The sequence below is a fragment of the Mizuhopecten yessoensis genome, unplaced genomic scaffold (genome assembly GCF_002113885.1).
Source record: "Mizuhopecten yessoensis strain PY_sf001 unplaced genomic scaffold, ASM211388v2 scaffold9023, whole genome shotgun sequence".
NCBI lineage: Eukaryota > Metazoa > Mollusca > Bivalvia > Pectinida > Pectinidae > Mizuhopecten > Mizuhopecten yessoensis.
In genome coordinates this window covers 233,046-256,408 of record NW_018407840.1, presented here as the reverse complement: position 1 = coordinate 256,408, position 23,363 = coordinate 233,046, and the positions used below count along the sequence as shown (strand labels likewise).

Sequence of the window (23,363 nt, the reverse complement as noted above, 5' to 3'; positions counted from 1 at the left end):
ATATTATTATACCTTCCAACTTCTATAGCTAAAGAATGCCATTACAGTGGCGGATCCAGAGACCTATCTGGGGGGTTTCCAAATTTCCTGGGGGGGGNCCCAAAAAAAACCTCTGGATCCGCCACTGCATTATGGGTAGATGTACGTATTCGAGTTAAACAATTGCGATATTTCTTTGGTATATATTTTGTGAGGTAAAATTGTAATGATTCTCCAAAATCTATTATATGCTTATACAATAAACATTTTGGAGAGTTTTCCACTGTGGCCCTTAGGAAGTGTATGCCTTGATAAAAAAATCTTTGTTTTATTAATGGTAATAACAAATTTTGCTGATAAATACCTGGATTTAGCCAAACATCACTAAGGTCTAGATTATTTAATTCATCTCTTACTGCTATAGCCCAGTTGAAATCATTTCTACTACAACATTGTCGTAAAAACCTGTAGGAAGTTGATATAATAACATTTTCAGATTTTAGTATCTTAAACCAATATTTTATCATTCTAATTTTTCTCATCCAAACTAGAGGTAACCATCCCAATTCAAGATCTTCGCTTTTAGTAATTTCTTACAAAAATGTAAATGTACATGTTCTATCTCTGGAGCTTGGTGCATACACCAAATTTCACTTGCATAGAAAAGGTTACTGCTTAAACACAGCTTTTCGTCCTTGGATAGCTAATTGTTTTTGGATAGAATTGAATTTATTGTTGTGATTTAAAATAACCCTTAGGTAAGGAAATTGATCCACACATTCGACTTTACTTCCTTTGTAATACCATTTTTCATCATTATGTAATCTTCAACCTTTTCTAAAAACTACATTTTTTGTTTTTTTCAGCATTTACAGTAAAATTCCTTTCAGTACAATACTTTTCTAAATTGTCAAGCATATCTTGGAGACCTTCTACAGTCTGAGAGAATAATACTAGATCATCAGCATATAGCATCAGATATAAAATGAGTTCCTCAAACTCATAACTACCCTTGCAATTTTGCATAAAATATGATTCAAAATCATTTATATACATAGAAAAAAATTTGGATGACAAAATTTCACCTTGTAATAATCCAACCCTGTTAAGAAAAAAATCAGACAACTTTCCATCTTATTTAACACAAGATTTAACATGAGAGTACATAGACCATACAACTTTTAGGAGCTTTCCTCTTATAACAAGTTTTGATAGCTTATTCCATAAATTTATTCTATTTACCATATCAAATGCTTAACAAAAATCGACAAAGCAACAATACAATCTTTTCTTATTAATAAATGATTTGGATATAATAGAATGTAAACAAAATATAGCATCTACTGTACTTAGACCAGGTCTAATCCAAAATTGAGCATCAGTTATTACATCATATATTTCTGACCATTTTAAAAGTCTATTGTTTAAAACAGAAGTGAATAATTTTCCCAAACAACTAACTATACTAATACCTCTAAAATTGTTAGGGTCATTTAGGTCACCCTTTTTATGTACCGGTGTAATTACAGCAACTGCCCAACCAGCAGGATAGAGACCACATTCCAATATATTGTTAAAAAGTTTACACAAAATAGTAGTCCGAATTATACTGACGTTTTATCGACTTTTTTATATCGGTCTGTCGTCGATTAACGTCAGAGCTCCGGCCCTCTATAATATGCGGGAAATAAACGATCCGCGCCAGCGTCGCTCCTCAAACTATCGTCACTCTCACACACATGTCGAATATCAGATGAATAATAACCAATGTTAGCATAAAAGCCTGGCGTGTACATCCTTTTCATTAGGTCTTGTACATATGTATGCGTACACATTCACAATAAAAGACAAACAGTTAAATCATAATTCATATTTATGACAAAATAAATCAATATTTAATTGCCAAAATGCTCGCATAAACTACATGCACATGAAGGGCATGACACAAGCATCAACATTTTAAACCAAAAACCTACATTTTCCCCACTTATTTTACAGAATTTGTAAACACTCGCTCCCAAGGGCAATCTTAAAATATAAGTACTCTACGTTATAAAATATAACCTTGAAACTCAGAAAATTATTCTACGCCTCACGCGATCTGTTTGACAATGGAAATAATGTCCGATAAATTCTTGCTATCTGCGCTCGGCAGTGCTTGAAATAGTATAGTATTACATCTTCAGAAAAAAAACCTCGCCTCGCTCTGCTCGGCTTGGAAATCATAATTGTCACAATCTCAGAAATAATGAAGTTCTATTTATTTTTTTGTGCCAGAAAGTAGTATACATGTACAACCGACATGACAATTCTAATTTATTAGTTCTAGATAAGTGCAAAAAAATATCTTTTTCTGAGTTTAAAATTTTGGGCAACACCCAAAATTAATTCCTGGGTTCCCCCCNGTTCAGTATTATTAGAGATATGAGTATTTATTTGAACGAATATTGTTGAAAATATTGCCATTTTTATTTCATACGGTTCTTTCCGGCCACCGCTTTAACTTTTAATTTAAAATACTGCTTAGCATAACTTATACCACTGTAACGAGTATAAACTTATCTTTCTTATGCTGGTTTCCGAATAAAAATCCATTATGTATTGAGAGCCTATTTAATACAAAAAATCATCAAAAATGTCTTCACACCTGAGTGCATTACGGGTTTTGTACTCGCCCTGAAGCAATATTAAGTTATTACATATTAACTAATAAATACGGGTTTTTTGTATATGCGATACGACACAATTGCTCTAACCCATATCAGCCCTCGCCGTATCACCCCCCAAAACCCGTATCAGCCCGCAAAACCCATATCACACCTCATTTGGAAAAAAAATCGTTTTTCAATATTTCAAAAATGAAAATAAATCAGAAGATAGTAGTTTTTATTAGTAAGTATGTAATAAACAGAATAAAACACGCCTTTTTCCATATCACACCCAGTATGAACCCTCGACCAATATCAGCCCGCGGGCCTTCGGCCCTTGGGCTGATATTGCAGTCTCGGGTTGATACTGGGTGTGATATGGAAAAGGCATGTATTATTCTCTATATAACGCATGTTTTGATTTGCTAATTGTCAAGGTAGGTGTAGGTAAATCTTGTACGTCGTTCCCGGTCCCGGACTAAAATCCCGTACCAAGAATATAAAGATCATTTAATATCTCCTAAACGCGGTAGTTTATATATTTTTTTAAATTATACAATAATTTATAAACATTGTTTTCTAAATGAAGATTTTTTTCTATTTTTTAAAAATTATGTAATAATTTAGAAATCGGCGTTAATGTGTATTTCAAGGGGGTAAAACTTGTAAGCCGCAGTCAACCGTGAAAATCACGGTTTTTCACATATAATTAGAAATTTAGTGAAAAATAACAAGTTATTTTTAGATATATAGAACAAAAAACCTTAATGTTTATATTTATGTAGGTTTCGTTGAAATAAACGACAGATTTCACATAAAATTCTGACTTTGTTGTGATCGCGGGTGTTTTGTTTACTCCCGTACCTGTGCTAAGGGGACATAACTCCGTCAAGCTATGTCGTTATCATAGAACTCTTAGCCACATATTTCTTTTAGAATGTTACTAGGCTCTGCGAACAGGACGCAGTTCTACACAAGAGCCCTATTTTAAAAAAACTATATATATATATAAGATTAATTATAGTCCACAAAATAAAAATTCATGATCATCATTATGATTGGTTATCATAAGAAAAAATGATTATTTTTATAACTTTAAAAAATAGTTTTTATGATTGAAATAATTGTTTTTTTTTCAAAAGGAATTTTAAGTTTACTCACTACACATTTTAAATTTTAATAGGATACAAATACTTTAAAAAATAGCTTTTTTTTTAACAAAAGTTTTAAGTTGAATAGAAAATTACAAATATATCATAAAAACTAAAAATACCTGCTTTAGTCATGTTTTATGTTTAAATCACAATGCTGACTAACCTAGCTAACTAAGCTGCAATACTATAACCTGACCTGTTTACCTGTTTACCTCTTCGTCGACACCGTTGTTAACTTGGAGTAGCTAATGTAGGCGCATCTTGGTTCGGTAACATACTGGTAACCGATTGTGTAGCATAAAAACTGGGATAACACTTGAACGGTATATTTTTCCAAAAAGTGTTTAACAGAGATTTAAAACAGTTTATAGATGGGGCTTCTATTACTGAGTTGGGAAGGGAGTTCCAAGAATCCACCACTTTTCTACTAAAAAACATTTTGAGTGACCCTGGTCCTGCTCTTTTTTTAAAAAATATTTTGTTGTTTCACCTTGTTGTCGTTTGTGTAAAGGTGAATAGTTTATCTTTATCAAATATATCAATGTTGTTGATTAATTTGTAAACCTCTACTTGATCATTGCGTTTTCTTCTATGTTCCAATGTAGGTAGGCCTAGTCTTCGTATTCTTAAATTATACGAAAGTGTTTTTAGAGATTGAATTCTATTGGTAGTTCTGCGCTGCACATTTTCTAAGGCTATTTGGTCCTTTTTCCGAAAAGGGGACCAGACCTGGGTAGCATATTCCAAGTTTGGCCTAATGGGACTCTCGTAAAGTGTAAGAAACATAGTTTTGTCCAGGTAAGTAAATGTCCTAAAGATTAGTCCTAGTGTGCGATTTGCTTTGTTAACTGATTGACTCACATGGTGGTTACATTTCGGTTTGGTGTCAATTGTTACACCCAGGGCCCAGTTGTTCAAAAAGTGATTAGCTTAATCATCGATTAGAGCAAATCTTAATTTTTGTGTATCTTTAAGACTCAGCCTTTGAATTAGTTACAACTTTCTATAATAGTTAGTATAGTGAATATACATGCAAAATTGTGAGATTTTACCTTGTAAATTGACAAAATGATTGAAGGTTGAAAAATATCGTTAAACTGTGATTAAGCTAACCCCCTTTTGAACAACTGGGCCCAGGTCTCTCTCTTTAGTAACTTTCTTAAACTGTTCACCTGAGGGGAAGTAATAGGTATAATCTTGATTTAGGTTACCAATATTTAGATGTTTACAGTTTTTGGTGTTTAGTGGTATTTTCCAATCTGATATCCATTGGACGATGTTATTGATATCAGTTTGTGGTTCTGCAGACCCTGTTTGCCTAGAGATGTTTTTAAATAGTTTTGAGTCGTCAGCAAAAAGTTTTACTACATCATTGGTGTAAATTAAAAAAAGAACTGGACCAAGGACACTACCCGGGGGCACACCACTCGTTACATCAACCAGGCCAGACAATTCACCATTAATAGATTCTATGTTTTAATATATATACATTTTAAGTAGCGTCTCGTATGTCAGTATGGCTGGGCATATTTTGCATATGTGTATTTTTGTTATGTAAGTGATGTGTTATGTAAAATATGTGTGACACTTAAATAAAATATTTTACTATTATTATACGTACCGTTTACGGATACTCGTTGTTTTAGATTTGAGAGGAAATCTTGAATCCACTGGAGGATTTTGCCAGTTATTCCGTACCCTTGAATTTTTTTCAGTAAGTATTTGTTAGGGCCTTTGTCAAATGCTTTACTGAAATCTAAGTATATAGTATCAATGTTCTCTCCTTTGTCTATTGTCTCTGCCCAGTGTTCCATTACTTCCAATAGGTTTGTTGTACAGGATTTCCAAGATCGAAAACCGTGTTGGTGGAGAGTGAAGAGGTTGTTATTGTCCATGTGTTCTACAATTTTGTCGCGAATCAGTTTTGTAAGATTTTCCCTGGTATAGATGTAAGACTTATTGGGTGGTAGTTTTCAACTTTGTTGTGGTTTCCGCTCTTGAAGATAGGTGTTACATGGGTAGTCCCCCAGCCGTTTGGACTCTTTCCTTCTTCAATCGATTTTTTAATCCAGCCGTCTGGAATCTTTCCTTCTTCAATCGATTTTTTAAATATGATCTCCAAGGGTTCAATGAATTAAAAAAAAAAAAAAAAAAAAAAAAAAAAAAAAAAAAAAGGATATTTAATAGTGTCGTCAGTAATAACAAATATATTTCACGAGCGTGGCTAATATTTTGATATTTTTTCACTCGTGCTTCGCACTCGTGTAAAATATCAAAATATTAGCCACACTCGTAAAATATATTTGTTATTACTGACGACACCATTAATTTAAATATCCTATGTTTTTTATTTCACTCGTGTGGCTCAGTAATATTTTAATATTTTTCACTCGTGCTGCGCACTCGTGTAAAATATCAAAATATTAGCCACACTCGTGAAATATAATTGTTATTACTGACGACACCATTGAATAGCACTAGTCTTTTTCTGATGACATAGCTTGACGGAGTGATGTCCCCTTAGCACGGTTACGGTAGTAAACAAAACACCCGCGATCCTCGCCCGAGATCACAACAAAGTCAGAATTCCATGTGAAATATGTCGTTTATTTCAACGAAATTTACAATATTATAAACAGTCAGGTATTTTGTTCTAAATATCTGAAAATAAATTTTTGACTGCGGCCAACAAGTTTTACCCCCTTGAAATACACATTATCGTCAATTTCTAAATTATCAGACCCCCCCCNNNNCCCCGCACAAAACCCCCCCCCACTAATTTCCACATTTAGAAAATAATGTTTGAAATTATTGTATATTTCAAAAATATATAACAACTACTGCGTTAAAGCGATATTTAAGAATCTTTATATTTCTAGCACGGGTTTTTAGCCCGGGACCGGGAACGGCGTACAAGACTTGGGCTACCACCCTTGGGTGAAACGACAGGTGACGGCGTGTTGTGTCGGGTGGGCTATTGTGAAAGTAGGCCTATGACTTCTAAGAAAAAGTCTAAGGACTAAACCGGAGCCACCCTATGGTAAGTTTGGTTGTTGTAAAGTGCTTAAGTGGAATCCGCTATAAAATTATGAGGGAACATCAAATGAACTATAGGCATATCAGCTAAAAATACAATTGTAGATTCCACCACGGACACGGATAATCCGTGATTCCACCAATAATAATTCTCCTTTCACATAAACGAAGGCTTTTCATTAGTCACTCATATATATGCTAATTTATTAATGTCCACAGGTAAATAAAGATTATTGCAAGGTTTTCGAGTAACAACGGATTTATTACACCTGAGCGAAGCGAGGGATCATGCAATACTGCTTGCTTACTGCATGCTTCCCAGCTCGAACAAAACAGAAAAATTGAGTAAATAAAAAAATGTTCACCTGGACAATCTTTTGACCTACCCTACACTGCAGATAATTTGCATGTACCTGTTTGAGTGAGTACTAATCAGAACCAGGTATTTTTTTCTTTATTCTCAATAGCCCAGTCTGAGTGTATCCTTCATAATGGATACAAGTGTTTTTGGATTACAGTACTATCCAGCTCCAGTGTCAGGGAAGGTAAGGATCGAGTGTCTGTTCAACAATTAGAACAAAATACGGGAAACAATGTTGAATTTCTGACTACATTTTCAGTTTAATTTTCAAGATATGGCAAAGGTACAGGATATATTGAAACCTTTTTCATACAAACAATGTAAGGGTTTATCAATCCACAAGGAATTCCAGTTCTTTCAATAAATGGTATATTTGAATGTGCTATTTTGTATAAAGAAACAGCTCCTAAAGATCATAAACTTTTCCAGGAAATGCTTATCCTCTCACGTGATAAGGAAATCAATAACGCTGCCAACTCGATAATTTTTATTGTTTGTTTTTCAATCATGAAATTACCATTTTTAATTTTTTTTTTTCTTATTTTAAATGTGTCAACTAAGTTTAGTTTTTTCCACTGCATTGACTTCATCGTTAATTACTTATTGATTATCTCCCCTTTCTTACAGCATTTGTGACCACAGTCCACTGGGCACACCCCCTTTCACGGTCATGTAATCATGATTGGACATGAAAGGGGATTATGTGTGTAGTGGACCGTGGTAGCAGGTGATTTATTGCCCACAGTTTTCCATTGTGAGAGGTGGGAAGTATTCAGTACAGGCGAATATTGAGGTCATGAAATGCAAGGGAGACAATCCAATTTAGATACTGCCCGTTAATATACAAGGGAGATAAACGTTATATGTTTTCTAATACTTGTTCCGTATAGTCTGTTTCATGAAATGAAGCCAAAAACTTGGGCTAGAGTTTCCAAATGGCTCTAACCCTAGACTTAGACATTTTGACATATACTGATATAGATGTCTGGTGTGGGGCCAGACGGGGAATTCTCCACAGGAGCCTGAAGTTCTGTCAATAATTAATAATAACATTAAATACTAAAAATATACCTCCGACACCATTTGGTATCGGAGAGTTATGAGGTGTTGACAACAAAAATCTACTATGACAAAACTCATACCTCACATATATCGATAACTGGATTGTTTATTGATCCAAATCAGCTCTTATTATCACTAACAGCTACATGTACTTAATTCCGTCAGTAGAGTCATCAATTTTCAATCGTTCAAAATTTCCCATTTTTGTAGGTCATGTGGTGACTAAATAGCAAACTATACTGATCCGGACCTAGACCTGCATATATCAGTCTTGTTTAGATTTTCACACCACGTCTTTTTGTTGATAATTAAGTCACTCCCCAATACCAAACGGTGTCAGAGAATCTCATGTTTTCATATAGCAGTGCACTCTGCCCCCCCCCCCCCCCCCCCCCCCCCCCCNTCTATATATTATATATGTCAAAGTCTGGTGTTAGGGCCAGAAGAAACTCGGTCTACACTATGTCCTACTCCTATAAAATAGGAAGCCGCTGGTAAGCCTTTTTTTCTATTGCATATGATTTTGCCAGCTCTTATTTCCGAAGCCCTAAATCTAGGCGGAACAAAATTGGCATGATAAACTCACTTAAGTGCTTAAAAGTTCATGACAACGATGTCCACTCACGAGTCCTATAATATAGATCTCATACATTTGTATGTATGCCACGTGCACAGACACAAATATATAGTTTATTACAGAATAGAACACTCGAAATACATATCCCTGTTGTTGCATGTTCGTGCACTTCTCTGACCAACTTTTAAAACATGGCTTCTTGGGTTAATACAAAATACCAGGGGGGATTTCAGAACGAAATGATACAGAGTTTGTTTGTATTCTGCTTGTAGAACATTACATGTGATCCAATTTTGTATTAACCAGAAAGTCACGGCAAATGCTGTCTGCTTCCCTTCGAAATAGGAAAAGCTCACAATTTATGTCTTTGCCACACAATTCTTCTCATTTAATCATGGTTTTAGGAAAGGAATATTTATTGTACCCTGTTGAACATTTAAATGTATGTAAACGTGATATACTTTTTCTAAATCCAAACTTTGAAAATTTGATTGTCAGCATCGGGAAAAATCAGCTATGGGCAGTAATAAATCGAGGTTATTATATATATACCGCTTTATCACCATCTAGTTCATAGGTCGTAGCAAAGCAGTTCACAAATTATTATCCGTGGTTATTTTTATAGGGCCTTTGCAACCAGCCAATATCTTTCTCGACACCCTGGGGAGCATACAGCCATGCTACCATTTCAGTGCTCACAGCTAGCATTCTACAATGCTAGCACTGCCCAACCACATACTCATTTACAGCCGATTAGATGGAACAAGCGGAGTAAAGTATCTTGCTTAAAGATATATACAACACAGTGCCGTGCCGTTACTCGAACCCGCAACCCTTCGGTCACGAGAACGGCGTCCTACCACTAGATTACCGTGCTTCCAACAGTTAGAGGATACACAGCGCCTGTCTAAAGTATAGATCTTGTGTAAACCTCTAACACTACTGGAGTAAACTGTGTCTGACATAGTGCAGTTTTCACTTGTACATGTACAGCCGTCAGGCATTTGAAAAGCAAAAAGCATGTGCAATATTATTCATATGATGCTTAATGTATTTACGGCACAGTTGTGGAATTGTTACTTATATGTGCTGCTATTACATATATAGGGTTGTGCCTAACCTGATAAATAGCACACAGAAAAAAATCATGCTGACCTGTTACTCCAACAATGTTAAAGGTTTACAAGGAGAGATACCTTTGACGCAGTCAGCGAATCATATCCAATAGGCAAAAGGCTGACCAGCGGTCTCTTATGTTATAGGAGTAGCTCACCTTTCACATTTGCACTGGATGATCCCATTGACTACACATTGAAGTCAATGGAGAGAATAAAAACAGTGATATGGTTTGTCATTTTCACAAAAAGTTAGACATAAGAATTGTTAATTTTTTATGTGCAAATGTACTTCATTGTGTTATTTGTTGGATATATAATTAGTTGAAAGAATAACACCCTTTTTGGTCCAAAGTGTTTAAAATAACTCTGTGTGTTATTATTTCACTTTATACTCCCCATTTCATTAATAAGATTGTTACTGAAATTGGTAACTGTCGCCAAAATGCAGGATTATTACCCATATGTGGCGTTGTGCCCAACCTGTTTAAGATTCATGTAAACACTAATAATTGACCTTCAGGTCCCTTTATTTCATGTGTAATTGACAAAGTCTCAAGTGACCTATGTTGCGATCGCCGTTTATCGGGCGTCGTCCGAGGGGGTCAACTTTACAATAGTTCATCTAGGGAAATCACATTTTGGACCAGCATTTGTTTGAATCCCATTGGAATTAATTCAAACTTGGTTAGCATTATCAGTATTGGATAGCAGTTTGTTGATATGCACAAATCAGCCCTGACTGACCCCCAGGGGCTGATGGGCAGCAGGGCCAAAAAGGGTCAGATTGACTAAAATTTCAAAAATCTTCTTCTCAAGACCCAGATATGGTAGAATCAAATACTCTTCATAGATGGAAGGGTCTTAAAGTGCTTTACCAAAATAGTGAATTTCATGACCCTGGGGTCTCATGATCATGTTTCCCCCTGGTGAAGGGATAAACTTTACTATAGTTTATATAGGGAAATCACATTTTGGACCAACATTTGTTTAATTTCCATTGGAATTAATTTAAACTTGGTAAGCATTATCAGTATTGGATAGAATGTGATGGTATGCACATATCAGCCCTGACTGACCCCCAGGGGCTGATGGGTGGGGCCAAAAAGGGTTGAATTGACTGAAATTTCAAAAATCTTCTTCTCAAGACCCAGATATGTTAGAATTAAATACTCTTCATAGATGGAAGGGTCTTAAGCAAGGTGCTTTACCACAATGTGAATTTCATGACTCTGGGGTTTCACGTTTCCCTCTTGGGAGGGGGTAAACTTTACTATAGTTTATATAGGGAAATCACATTTTGGACCAACATTTGTTTAATTTCCATTGGAATTAATTCAAACTTGGCTAGCATTATCAGCATTGGATAGCAGTTTAATGGTATGCATATATCAGCCTTGACTGACCCCCAGGGGCTGATTGGTGGGGCCAAAAAGGGTTGAATTGACTGAAATCACTTTTTCAAAAATCTTTTTCTCAAGACCCAGATATGGTAGAATCAAATACTCTTCATAGATGAAAGGATCTTAAGGTGGTTTACCAAAATAGTGAATTTCATGACCCTGGGGTCTCGCGTTTCCCCCGATAAGGGGGTAAACTTTACTAAATTTTAATTGTGAATTATATGGTCCCCAGCCCCGAGGAGCCTGAGGGGCGGGGCCAAAAAGGGTCAAATTGACTAAAATTTCAAAACTCTTCTTATTCAGATATGGTAGATATGGCCTAAGATAATGATATTTGGCTTGCAATGAAAGGCTGTCAAATTCTTTGAAATCAATGAACTTGACCCACTTTCAGGTTACCAGGGTCAAATGTGTCAAAACCTATACATGACCCTTGAAAACCAAACGGACAAGCATCCTGATAATTTTCCTGTGATGTCCTGGGCTGAGGGCTCTCAAGGTATTTTCATGAGCACGGCCTTGACCCTCGATCTTTCAAGGTTAATGAGGTCAAATGTTCAAGCCTATAACCAACTTCAGCAGACTAACCAATAGTCTATACCTATGGCTATGATATTTTGCCTTACAGAATGATATGCTGTGATTGGCTAGCTTTGAATTTTGTTCAAATATCATAGGGGTCAAATGTGTTATAAAGTCTTAAAATGACTTGTTCTAATAATGCTTAAAAGTTAAAGTAACAAAGTAATGAAATATGGTCGTTATCATGTTGGGGAACCAAAGCCCACTAAGCGATGGTCACCTGTTATCTGCGGCATTTGTAACTTACCAACTTCCATCTAGCCAGATCTAGCCATCTAACCACGCTTCAACATGAATAACACTCTCATGGTCTTGATCAAGTGCTGTTTTTTTTAGTATTTTTTATAATAAATACAGCTATCTTATCCGCTGATTGGCCATGACTTTTTTTACTTGTTTTCAATTGCACGAGATCTGAGATCTATTAGGACGCTTTTCCTTCCAAACACCTGGTCTTATATTCTACATGTGCATTTTCAAGGGTGTCCATGTACAAACGTAAATCCTTCCTTTGGTCATCATCTTTGCCCTGGTTTTACTGATTTTGAATTTGAATTATAGTTTTGACACTTCGATATCCTCCTGTTTTATCTTAACCAAACAAAGTTTGTGTGAATGTTCCTGTCGTTGTCATTACCAACTGCTGTTCTGTTGGCGCGGCGTCCGTCCGTCCGGCGTCTGTCGTCCGGCGTCTGTCCGGTGTCCGTCAACTTTCCTTTAAACGACTTATTCTGAAGAACCAGAAGGCATAGAGTCATGATATTTGTCTGGTAGCTTCCTTATATATGAAGCCCGACAAAGTTTGCAAAAAAAACAGAATTTCACCTACTTTCAAGGTCACAGGGGTCAAATATGTAAAAACCTTCAAACAACTTCTTCTGAAATACCGATAGGTTTAGAGACATTTAATAGGTAGCTTCCATGGAATAAGCCTAACAAAGTTTGCGAATAAAAATGGCCTTGACCTACTTTCAAGGTCACAGGGGTGAAATATGTCAAATTCTTCAAACGCCTTCTTCTGAAGAATTGAACGTTATTGAATCTTTATATTTGATTGATGGCCTCCTGGGATAGAGCCTGACAAGTTTGAAAACGAAAATGACCTTGACTTATTTTTAAAGTCACATGAGGCAGATATGTCAAACACTTTAAACGACTTCTTCTGAAGAACTGGAAGGTATAGAACCTTAATATTTGGCTCGAAGCTTCCTAAGAAAGAGCCCAACAAAGTTTGAGAATGAAAATGACCTTGACTTACTTTCAAGGTCACAGCATTCAAATATGTCAAACAGTTCAAACTACTTCTGATGAAGAATTAAAAGGCATACGTTTATAATATTTGGCTGGTGACTTCCTGGGATAGAGCTCACCAAAGTTTGCGAATGAAAATGACCTCAACCTACTTTAGAAGTCACAGAGGTCAACAACATTTTAAAGGGTTTGTTCTTAAGAACTAAAAGAAATGGATTCATTAGATTTGGCTGGTAGCCTTTTGGAATAGAGCTAACCAATAAGGGAAGGAAAATATGACATTGACCTACTTACAAGGTCACAGAAAAAAAAATATGTCAAGCAACTTCTGAAGAAGAATTAAAAAGCATAGAATCTTATAATAATATTTTGCTGGTAGTTTCAACAGATGGAGCCAACAAAAAAATTGTGAGGGAAATATTTTTAGTGCAATATAATATTTAATGAGACTATTTTGCTATGACTGCTTATAAATATTCAGGTGAGCGATACAGGCCCTCTTGGGCCTCTTGTTACTTATTCTGGCCAATAAGAAAACTGAGGTGATCGCATTGGTCTCAAATGATAACATACATGAACTTGTTAGTTAAAACCGATGATAAAAAAAATCCTGATGGGCCTTTTGTTCCATAAGATTATCAGCAAACATGTATACTAGGGGAAGCATCGTTTGCAGATACAATAATTACAATTTATTTTATATCTAAAGATAAAGTGTTCCACTTGACCTGTAGTTGCGTACATGACGTAATGATTGATGTAATTTAGAAGCCTTTGTAAACTAGCTCCAGTAATACGGAATATTGGGTAAACACTCAAATCTGCTCATGTGACAACCATCACTAAAAGATCACTTTCATATGCCCCATGGTAGTGTTTTCATTGTGAACTGAGCCTTTATAAAGAAAGCACCTGTGTTGAGTAACCACTTTTTGGACTTCCTAAGGTAGGTCTTAATGCTGGTTATTTCAGTATGATGACCGTCTGATAAAACTTAACAAAGTACAACTTGGCAAGCACCACGTGCGTCACCATAAAACTTGATGTATTTTTCTTCTGTTTTGCAGATGTAATGAAGCCATGCTTTGTTTCGATGTCGATCCCATAACAATGAAAACATGATGCACAAAACTACTGAGATGAATTCTTGTTCGTAACTAAATTCACATGCAACATGGAGGAGGTCCTGCAGACATTTTACCAGTGTGGGATTTGTCAGGAATCTATTACCTACCCAAAGAAGCTCAAATGTCAACATGTCTTCTGCCACGAATGTCTGGTAGTCTACATCACTCACTACTTTGGCAAAGCTTCGTTTCCGTGTCCGGTGTGTCACTATAAGCATTTGCCAGAGGAACAAAAAACAGTTATTACCCAGGATACATTACTGATACTGGAGGAGGATTCTCTGATGAGGGATGTCCGTCTATTTTTCAAAGATGGCGAGAAACCGCAGCCAATATATAATGCAGATGGAATCAACAGAGTACCATGCACCATTCATACTGACAGTCTGTGCGGTTACTTCTGTCCAGATTGTAACCTGCTTGTGTGCACACAATGTAAACGGGAGATGCATCCACACTGTCACCTGCGCCAAATAGACAAGAGAATGCGTATGGAAGCATATAGCGACATCCGAAAAGTTACTGCAGATTTAACAGATTTCCTGTCTGAAGCAGAAACTGTTCACACTGATCTAAATTCAAAAGTAGGGAACATCTGTCACAACTCCCCAGAGCGTGTTGAAACAATCAAGTTATATTATTCAGATCTGAAAGAAAAGGTTGTGAAATATCTGGAGGAGCAAGAACGGGAAGTACTAGAAAAAAAAATGAAGCTGGAAGAGAAGGAGAAAGCACACTTGGAGAATGACATAGGTGTTTGCTCAAAGATGGTGACCTCAGTAGAATCGCGACAGCGACTTGCACATGTTGTACATGAATGAAGTTCTACAAATGCAGCGGAAAACCTGGTGATAATGAATCACTTACGAAAAGATTGTGAAGGTTTTAAAAAGATGCTGTCACAACTACAATCAGACGTCGACACCGACTACAATGTAAGATTCATTATCAACACAGAGTTGGAGGACAAACTAACCAACACAGATATCGTGAGAATCGAAGTGATCGACAGTTGTCATAGTGATGCATCTGCTGTAACATTTGAACAGGAAGGTTGGTTTGATCAGCAGGCATCTGGGTCTTCCCTAATCGGACAACATGCTCAGGAAGAACCGTCTCCTCCACCCGCTGATGACGAACCACTACCAGCATACGGAAATGTAGTCCGTCAGTCCTTCATACAAAGACGACGTCCTTTCAAAACATCCATTGTGAAACGCAAAGGATCTGCATCCAACCCACCAGTGCCGATCTACAATGATCCACTCACGCCTTCTGCAAGTCCTAGGCCTTCTTACCACAACCCACATTCTCCTAATTACCCGACCAACTTTAACCAGCAAGCTTACCCCACGCTTTACAAGGTTCCCCCTTTACAACCATCTGCACCTCCAGTGTCCATGGCTGCTTTCTCTCATCTACCTGATTTCCATTATCCACGGCGTCCATGCTCCATGGCTCCTATTCCCCGGGATGCAACAACTATTACCATGTTGAAGTTTAAATCAGAAATGGATACAAAAATAATGGGAGACAATCATGTTCCTTCCTTAGTAGGTATAGCCATGCTTGGAGAATTCTTCGTCGTCGTCGACCAAACACACTGTTGTGTTAGGCGTGTGATGTATGATTCTATGAACATTGTCGCTCAGTACCTGTTCGATAAGATGGTACCGTGGAATGTCGCCGGTGTGACGGAAACATTGTGTGTGGTGACGTGTCCGAATGAAGGAAAGCTAGTCTTTGTAAATTTCTCTAACACTCCAAGTGGCCCGCCAGCTACTCTACAAAGGACAATGAAAAGTGGAAAGTATTTGAGTATCGGGTGTTGTAAAACTAGTGAAAGACTCATTTGTGGAAGGGGGCCACCATTCTCAGCAGCAAGGATTGATATTTTAAACATGCAAGGACAAGTTATAGAATACATCAACCTGAAGAAATCTTTTATGGTTCCTAGATGTTTGGCGATAACAGAGTCGAAATTCTTGGCATTTTGTGATATACATAACCATGAAGCCATGGTTTACGACATTGAAAACACCAGAAACGCCCCTGAGGTTTTGCGAGGTCACAAGTTTCATTCACTGAAGGAACCGCAAGGAATCGCAATACTTCCCCAGCTGAAAAGTTTGCTCATACTAGATGCTTCATGTGGGGACGTATATATAACATCACATTCAGGTGACATGCGCAAATGTTTGAGTGGGGATATCAGTTTGGAACGACAGGGTAACACAGAGATAAAGTATTCCATCAGTATAAGTATGGACCAGAAGATTCTGGCTGTAGCTCACAAAAATGGGACAGTCAAGTTCTACGAAATCAAATACATGTGACAGTGGACAACCTTGGAAGAGTGCTACAAGTATAACATCAACATATCCTGCAATGGACAAATTGCAATGACTTCATCTAGTAAATAGTGAATAGTCTTGAAATAGTTTAATGACGTAAAATTATGTACAGATAGAGAATTGGAAGTAGGTTTTACAACATAAATAGATTAAATACACATAAACTGGGAATTATTCTACAGTACATTTAACTTCCGTCAGTAATTATCGACCAATATCTATTGTTCCAGTACTATCTAAATTAATTGAAAAACATGTACAGTCTACTCTTTACCAGTTCTTAAACACTTATCATTTGCTCATTGAAAACCAGTCTGGATTTCGAAATTTGCACTCATGTCAGACTGCCCTTATACTGCACTAACAAATAATTGGTATAATGAGCTGGACAAGGGAAACCTTATTGGTGTGATGTACACATGTATATTGATTTCCGTAACGCTTTTGACCTCGTAGACCATAAAATTCTACTGCAAAAAATGAAAATTTATGGATGTTCCAAAGATGCTATAATATAATACCTCTTACCTATTAAATATGTTTCAAAAGGTATTTTTTAAAAATTCACTAAGTAATTGTTGTGAAATTACAACCGGTGTCCCTCAGGGTTCAATATTCGGGCCATTGATGTTTTTAATTTATGTCAATGATTTGCCACTTTGCTCTAAACATTGTCAGTTGTATGTATGCAGATGATACTACCATGTAGAAAGCACACAAAAACATAAATGTCACTGAATCGGACCTACAGAACGATTTTATACAGGTGCAAAACTGGTGTGCTATATGAATAAAATGGTCATAAATACCGAGAAAACCAAAGTTACGTTAATTGGAGGTAAGCAGAAGAAACAAAGGCTTACAAAAGGTCTTTCTATTGTAGCTGATAACTCAAACCTACAGAATGTTAAGCATGAAAAGCTGCCTTGAGTATGCATTGATGACACCCTAACTTGGGATAAACATGTACAAGATGTGCTTAAGAAAATAAATTTTATAAATTTATCAATTATGTAGGATTAAAAAAATCCTTCCAGTGTCAGCCAGAATCACATTTTACAATTGTTTTATTCTACCATACATTGATTTTTGTTCAAAAATTTGGGGATATTGCTCTAAAAAATTAGTAAGTAAACTTGAAAGAATTGAAAAAGTACCCTTCGAATCATCTTAAATGTGGCTTATAGTGTTCCCAGTGCACACGTATTTGTCAAACTCAAATGGTTGCCTTTTACCCAAAGAATAGAATATAATGAATGCATGTGTTTTAATGTTTAAAGTGCTAAACAAATTGTGTCCAAACTATCTAAATTGCAACACTAGTAAGCAGTGTTCACTCCATTCAAACCATATCAGCTGCAATAAGCAGATAAAACACAAAACAGAAAAAAATAAAAATTCTTTTTAGATACAATGGTCCCACCCTTTGGAACAGCCTGCCAGTATCTGTCGCTGAAAGTCGGACACTGAATATTTAAACAATACATACAAACAGAAATGTGATGGGAATAGATAATTATATATCTCCTAAGGTTTTATGCTGTTTTCCTGTGCCTATGTCAAATGTGTAATAATTTTAGGTTTACAATTATACTTTTAAAAATTATTTTTATGATCTGCAATATCTTGTTTTAGTCTTAGCTCATGCTATATGAGCATATATATTTGGTCAGTTTCTACAATTTGCCAGATTGGTATATATGTATATTAGACACAATATGTGCCCCTCAGTTTCTAAAATGCATTTTGAGAACTTATGCTTTGCATGACATTTGATCTGCTCACTAGTTGTATAATTACACATGTGACATATTCTTGACTTTCCAAACCTGTGACACCTTAATCCTACCTGTGATATGCTACTTATTTATTTATTTTCTTAACCTAATGTATTTTATGTGTGCATGTATGCTATGTATCTATTTTTTACTCATGTTGTAAAATTGTATATTTTATGTCGACCACATGTGAGATGAGTCCCGTCCTTGACTCAATGTGTTATCATATTTAATTAAAATCTATTATTTATTATTATTATTTATTATTAATGGTGGACCACACTGGGAAGGTTCCTCATGTAACAGATGCAAACGTGTAACAATGTAGCAAGGAAATATATTGCAATACAAAATGAATATGACTATGGACAACCAAGGACAACGGTATACAACATCTTAATGGACATTATGGGGATCTTTGAACTTGGTGTCATCTCACCGTAGACAACTCCATTGAGCTTCTGTAATTTCAGATGATGTAATATCGTGCTACGTGAAGACGGTCCTTCGACACCAAATACGTAAAAATGCATACCGAGAGTGTTCTTTGATACCCGTTATCTGAAAAAGGACAACCTTGGAAGTTCTCTACAACATAAATATGTACAAACGGTGGATAGTATAAGGAAGGTTCTGGGAAATGAAATATATGAATTTATATACAACATGGGGAGCACTCCTCTATGGTAGCGGGGATCATAACTTAACTTGATTCTGATGACCAAGGGGACTTCTGTTTACCGGAGAATGTTGGCCTAGGTGGTTTACTGATATCTGCTATTAGGTATAGGTGCAGTTAATAAAATTTGGTTAATGTCTTGCATGGGTCAAGAGGGGATAGATGGGAGCAGGGGTCAAGGGGGGACAGGTGGGAGCAGGGGTCAAGGGGGGACAGGTGGGAGCAGGGGTCAAGGAGCAGAGCAAAGGGAGGGGACGTTATGTTAGAAATAGAATTTTGACATGTATATTATTTGAGGTTTATTGTAAAGTATTTTCGGCGGCCCCGGTGGATAGTGCACTTGCCTTTCACCAAGTTTGCCGGGTTCGATTCGCTGATTGGACGTGAACAGGTATGTGGTCACCCTTACCGACCACGTGGGTTTTTTCCGGGTTCTCCGGTTTCCATCCACATTAAGACCCCCGCACCCTAACATCCGCTCTAACAAGAGTGATTAGTAAAGATTGAAATCACTTTCTTCATAAATGTTGCAATGTAAATAAAGTGTATGTTTATATTGTAGGAGTTTCACCATAGCATTTCTGTCTGTTATCGACTAAATGTTTTCATTTTTGCTTTTCTTATATTTACATTTATCTTATCGAGTATGCACGATATAGTCAGGAGCAGGAGAGCCATTAATTAAGGCCTTTTAGCTTCCTGTATATTTGATATCATCTGGTTAATCGATCAATAATGAGATTGATTTAGTTTTTAGCAAAATTGTTTTTAAGGGATATTTTATTTTTGTAATTGACATTGTTTTTCATGTGCACAAATTTCTGTGATCAGATGTTGGATAACATCGTTTTCAACAAACATTTTCATATTTAAGTTAATCATTCTACATGATTACGGCACTGCCTCATTCTGTCTTTATTTTTGGCAGGATGGGATAATTATAAGCTAACAACACATCTTTTTTATTTTCTGTTTTACATTGTTGAAGTTTTTATCCAAATTTGTTTTGTTTACTGTTAAACAGATAGGATTCTGATTTAATCGAAATGTGTATCCGTTTTAAATTGTAACTAGGAAATGGAAATTTTAAAACAAAATATTTCTATAGGATGATTTCTATAGAAATATTTTGCTTTCAAAGGGTATACTCATTGTGTTCAGCCAGAGACTAGGGATCGAAGACTTGCTTACTACAAAATTTTATCCATCGCTTTTTTTAGCTCACCTGGCTCGAAAGGCCAAGTGAGCTTATGCCATGGTGCGTCGTCCGTCGGTCCGGCATCCGTCGCGGCATCCGCCCGGCGTCAACTTTTTACTTTAAAAAACTACTTCTGAATAACCAATAGCCCAGAGTGAAGATATTTGGCCAGTAGCATGCTGGGATGAAGGTCTACCAAGTTTGTTCAAATGAATGACCTTCACTCATATTCAAGGTCACAGGGGTCAATTTTTGTTCAAATAAATGACCTTTGCCCATTTTCAAGGTCACAGGAGTCAAATATGTAAAAAAATCTTTAAACAACTTCTTCAGAATAACCAAAAGGCCCAGGGTGATGATATTTAGCCAGAAGTATGCTGGGGTGAAGGGCTACCAAGTTTGTTCAAATGAATGACCTTCACTCATATTCAAAGTCACAGTGGTCAATTTTTGTTCAAATAAATGACCTTTGCCCATTTTCAAGGTCACAGGAGTCAAATATGTTCTTCTGAATAACCAGAAGGCGCAGGGTGATGATAGTTGGCCAGTAATATGCTGAAGTTTGTTCAAATAAATTAGCTTGATTTATATTCAAGGTCACAGGGGTCAAATATGTTTAAAACCTTTAAACGACTACTTCTGAATAACTGAGAGGCCTAGGTTCTTAAATTTGGTCAGTTACATGCTGAAAGGAAGGGCTACCAAGTTTGTTCAAATAAATGACCATCATCAATTTTCAAGGTCACAGGGGTCAAATATGTTAAAATCTTTGAACGACTTCTCCTGAATACCCAGGAGGCCTAGGGTGATGATATTTTGCCAGTAACATAAGAATTGTGATAATCAATCATTGCCAGTTACATGTACGTGTACATTTTCCACCTACATTACTTGCAGTAAAAGTATATATCTAGAAAACATATTCCACATTCGGGATGATTAAAATTGCAGATAATCTAGTATGACGTCGTAACTTATTGTGACTTTACATGTTTCTGTCCTCAACGTTCATTATAATGGTCAAAGTTAATTATTTTAAGGATGGTGATTTATATATTGCATAACGTGATAACACCTTGTGTTTATGAATCAAAAACCTAAGAGTAAAGAATCTTAAGTAGTATGTAACAGTCCATTACACCATGTGCCTCTTCATATTCAAATGTGTATTTGTGATATTTGAAGATTTCCCTCGGTACAGGAATAATGTACTACATCAAGTTTTTGAAAGTAACCCATTTCATTCATGTTTTGTTTAACATGTTTTTGCGAAAAATGTGGCAACCACAATCTTTCAAGCTTGATAGATTTAAATGAATAAGTTGAATCTGGGTTGATATTATCCAACAAAATCTATATTTCATAGAATAGTACAGTTCCAGAGCTAGGGTCATACATGGTACATTCTTGACTTTTCACAAATGTTATATTAATCGTGACTTGTGTAAGTCTAAAACGATAGAATAGAACGCGCCCTTGATATAACTTGAAAAGTTCACGCCTTTATATCGTTGACGCTTTTACTAACTGTAACGCACACATATATAGAACACGACTGAATAAACCGCAAGACCGCTGATTGTTAGAGTAGGGTCTGTCAGCATACATCCGCGCAGGTACAGGTTCTTGCCTGTACCGGAAACACTTTACCGTACCGCGACGCGTTCGCTTTGCTTATGAAACGATATAGCCGCCTTGTACAGCCAGGGATGTAAATTGTTTTATTGTACTGAAACAATAAGGGATGTAAATTCAAGTTATATTATTATACTGTTACAGTTAGTGGGATGTTGACCTGTACAGTCAGGGATGTAAATTTAAGTTGTACTATTGACCCGGTATAGTTAGGGATGTTGACCTGTACTGTCAGGAAGGTACATTTTTTTTTTTTTATTGTACTATTACAGTAAGGGATGTTGACCTGTACAGTCAGGGACGTAAATTTAAGTTGTATTAGTCTACTGTTACAGCTAGGATGTTGACCTGTACAGTCAGGGACGTAAATTTAAGTTGTTTTATTGTACTATTACAGTTAGGGATGTTGACCTGTACAGTCAGGGATGTAAATTTAAGTTGTATTAGTCTACTGTTACAGCTAGGATGTTGACCTGTACAGTCAAGGACGTAAATTCAAGTTGTATTATTGAACTGTTACAGCTAGGATGTTGACCTGTACACTCAGGGATGCAAATTTAAGTTCTATTAGTGTACCGATACAGTTAGGGATGTTGACCTGTACAGTCAGGGATATATTATAATACTGGTACAGTTAGGGATGTTGACCTGTACAGTCAGGGATGCAAATCTAAGTTATATTATAATACTGGTACAGTTAGGGATGTTGACATGTATAGTCAGGGACGTAAATTTAAGTTGTAATATTGTACCGGTAGTTAGGGACGTTGACCTGTACAGTCAAGGACGTAGTTTTTTTCTGTTTTTGTTCAATTTTGTATGTGTGTTTGAATGCTCATTAAATTTAAACCGTTCAACGAAATGATATGAAACTTTGAATTAAATCAATTTAAATACCATGGATGAATATACATGTAACACAATTTTATCAAATTATGGAATAGGGCCGTTTAGGGCCCTTTGTGGCCCTACTCCTTTAAGTTGTATAATAATATAACTTAAATTTACGTCCCTGACTGTACAGGTCAACATCTCTAACTGTACCGGTACAATAAAACAACTTGAATTTACATCCCTGACTGTACAGGTCAACCTCTCTAACTGTACCGGTACAATGATATAACTCAAATTTACATCCCTGACTGTACAGGTCAACATCCCTAACTGTACCGGTACAATAACATAACTTAAATTTGCATCCCTGAGTGTACAGGTCAACATCCCTAACTGTACCGGTACAATAACATTACTGATGCGTGTAGAAAAAATGTAAAGGTCATAATCACAAGTCCGAATGTGGGTCATTGTTTAAACCTATCCAAACCTAGATTTAAAACAGTTGACGGAAACAATTGGTATCAAGAACTGTGGAACGATATGGGACAATTTAATAGTAACAAACTACGGACTTATCGAACGTATAA

At 36.3% G+C, this 23,363-nt stretch overlaps 2 protein-coding genes across 4 annotated transcripts; both read left to right on the top strand.

Moving 5' to 3' along the window:
* The first annotated feature begins 5,474 nt into the window (after positions 1 to 5,474).
* On the top strand, positions 5,475 to 19,259 carry LOC110457112. 3 transcript variants are annotated; one of them, XM_021508214.1, is made up of 3 exons: positions 5,475 to 5,495; positions 6,661 to 6,821; positions 14,236 to 19,259. In XM_021508214.1, exon 3 carries the CDS (start codon positions 15,150 to 15,152, stop codon positions 16,629 to 16,631), a length of 1,482 nt encoding a protein of 493 aa, XP_021363889.1. In that variant the 5' UTR covers positions 5,475 to 5,495; positions 6,661 to 6,821; positions 14,236 to 15,149; the 3' UTR covers positions 16,632 to 19,259. The 3 variants fall into 3 exon arrangements, 2 of the variants coding, with proteins under 2 accessions (XP_021363889.1, XP_021363890.1); XR_002463662.1 differs by lacking the exons at positions 5,475 to 5,495; positions 14,236 to 19,259 and adding an exon at positions 7,285 to 7,323 and having other exon boundaries at positions 6,711 to 6,821; XM_021508215.1 differs by lacking the exons at positions 5,475 to 5,495; positions 6,661 to 6,821 and adding an exon at positions 7,324 to 7,362.
* On the top strand, positions 14,343 to 15,116 carry LOC110457079 (tripartite motif-containing protein 34-like). The gene has a single exon (XM_021508177.1). It carries the CDS (start codon positions 14,343 to 14,345, stop codon positions 15,114 to 15,116), a length of 774 nt encoding a protein of 257 aa, XP_021363852.1.
* Positions 19,260 to 23,363: the final 4,104 nt, after the last annotated feature.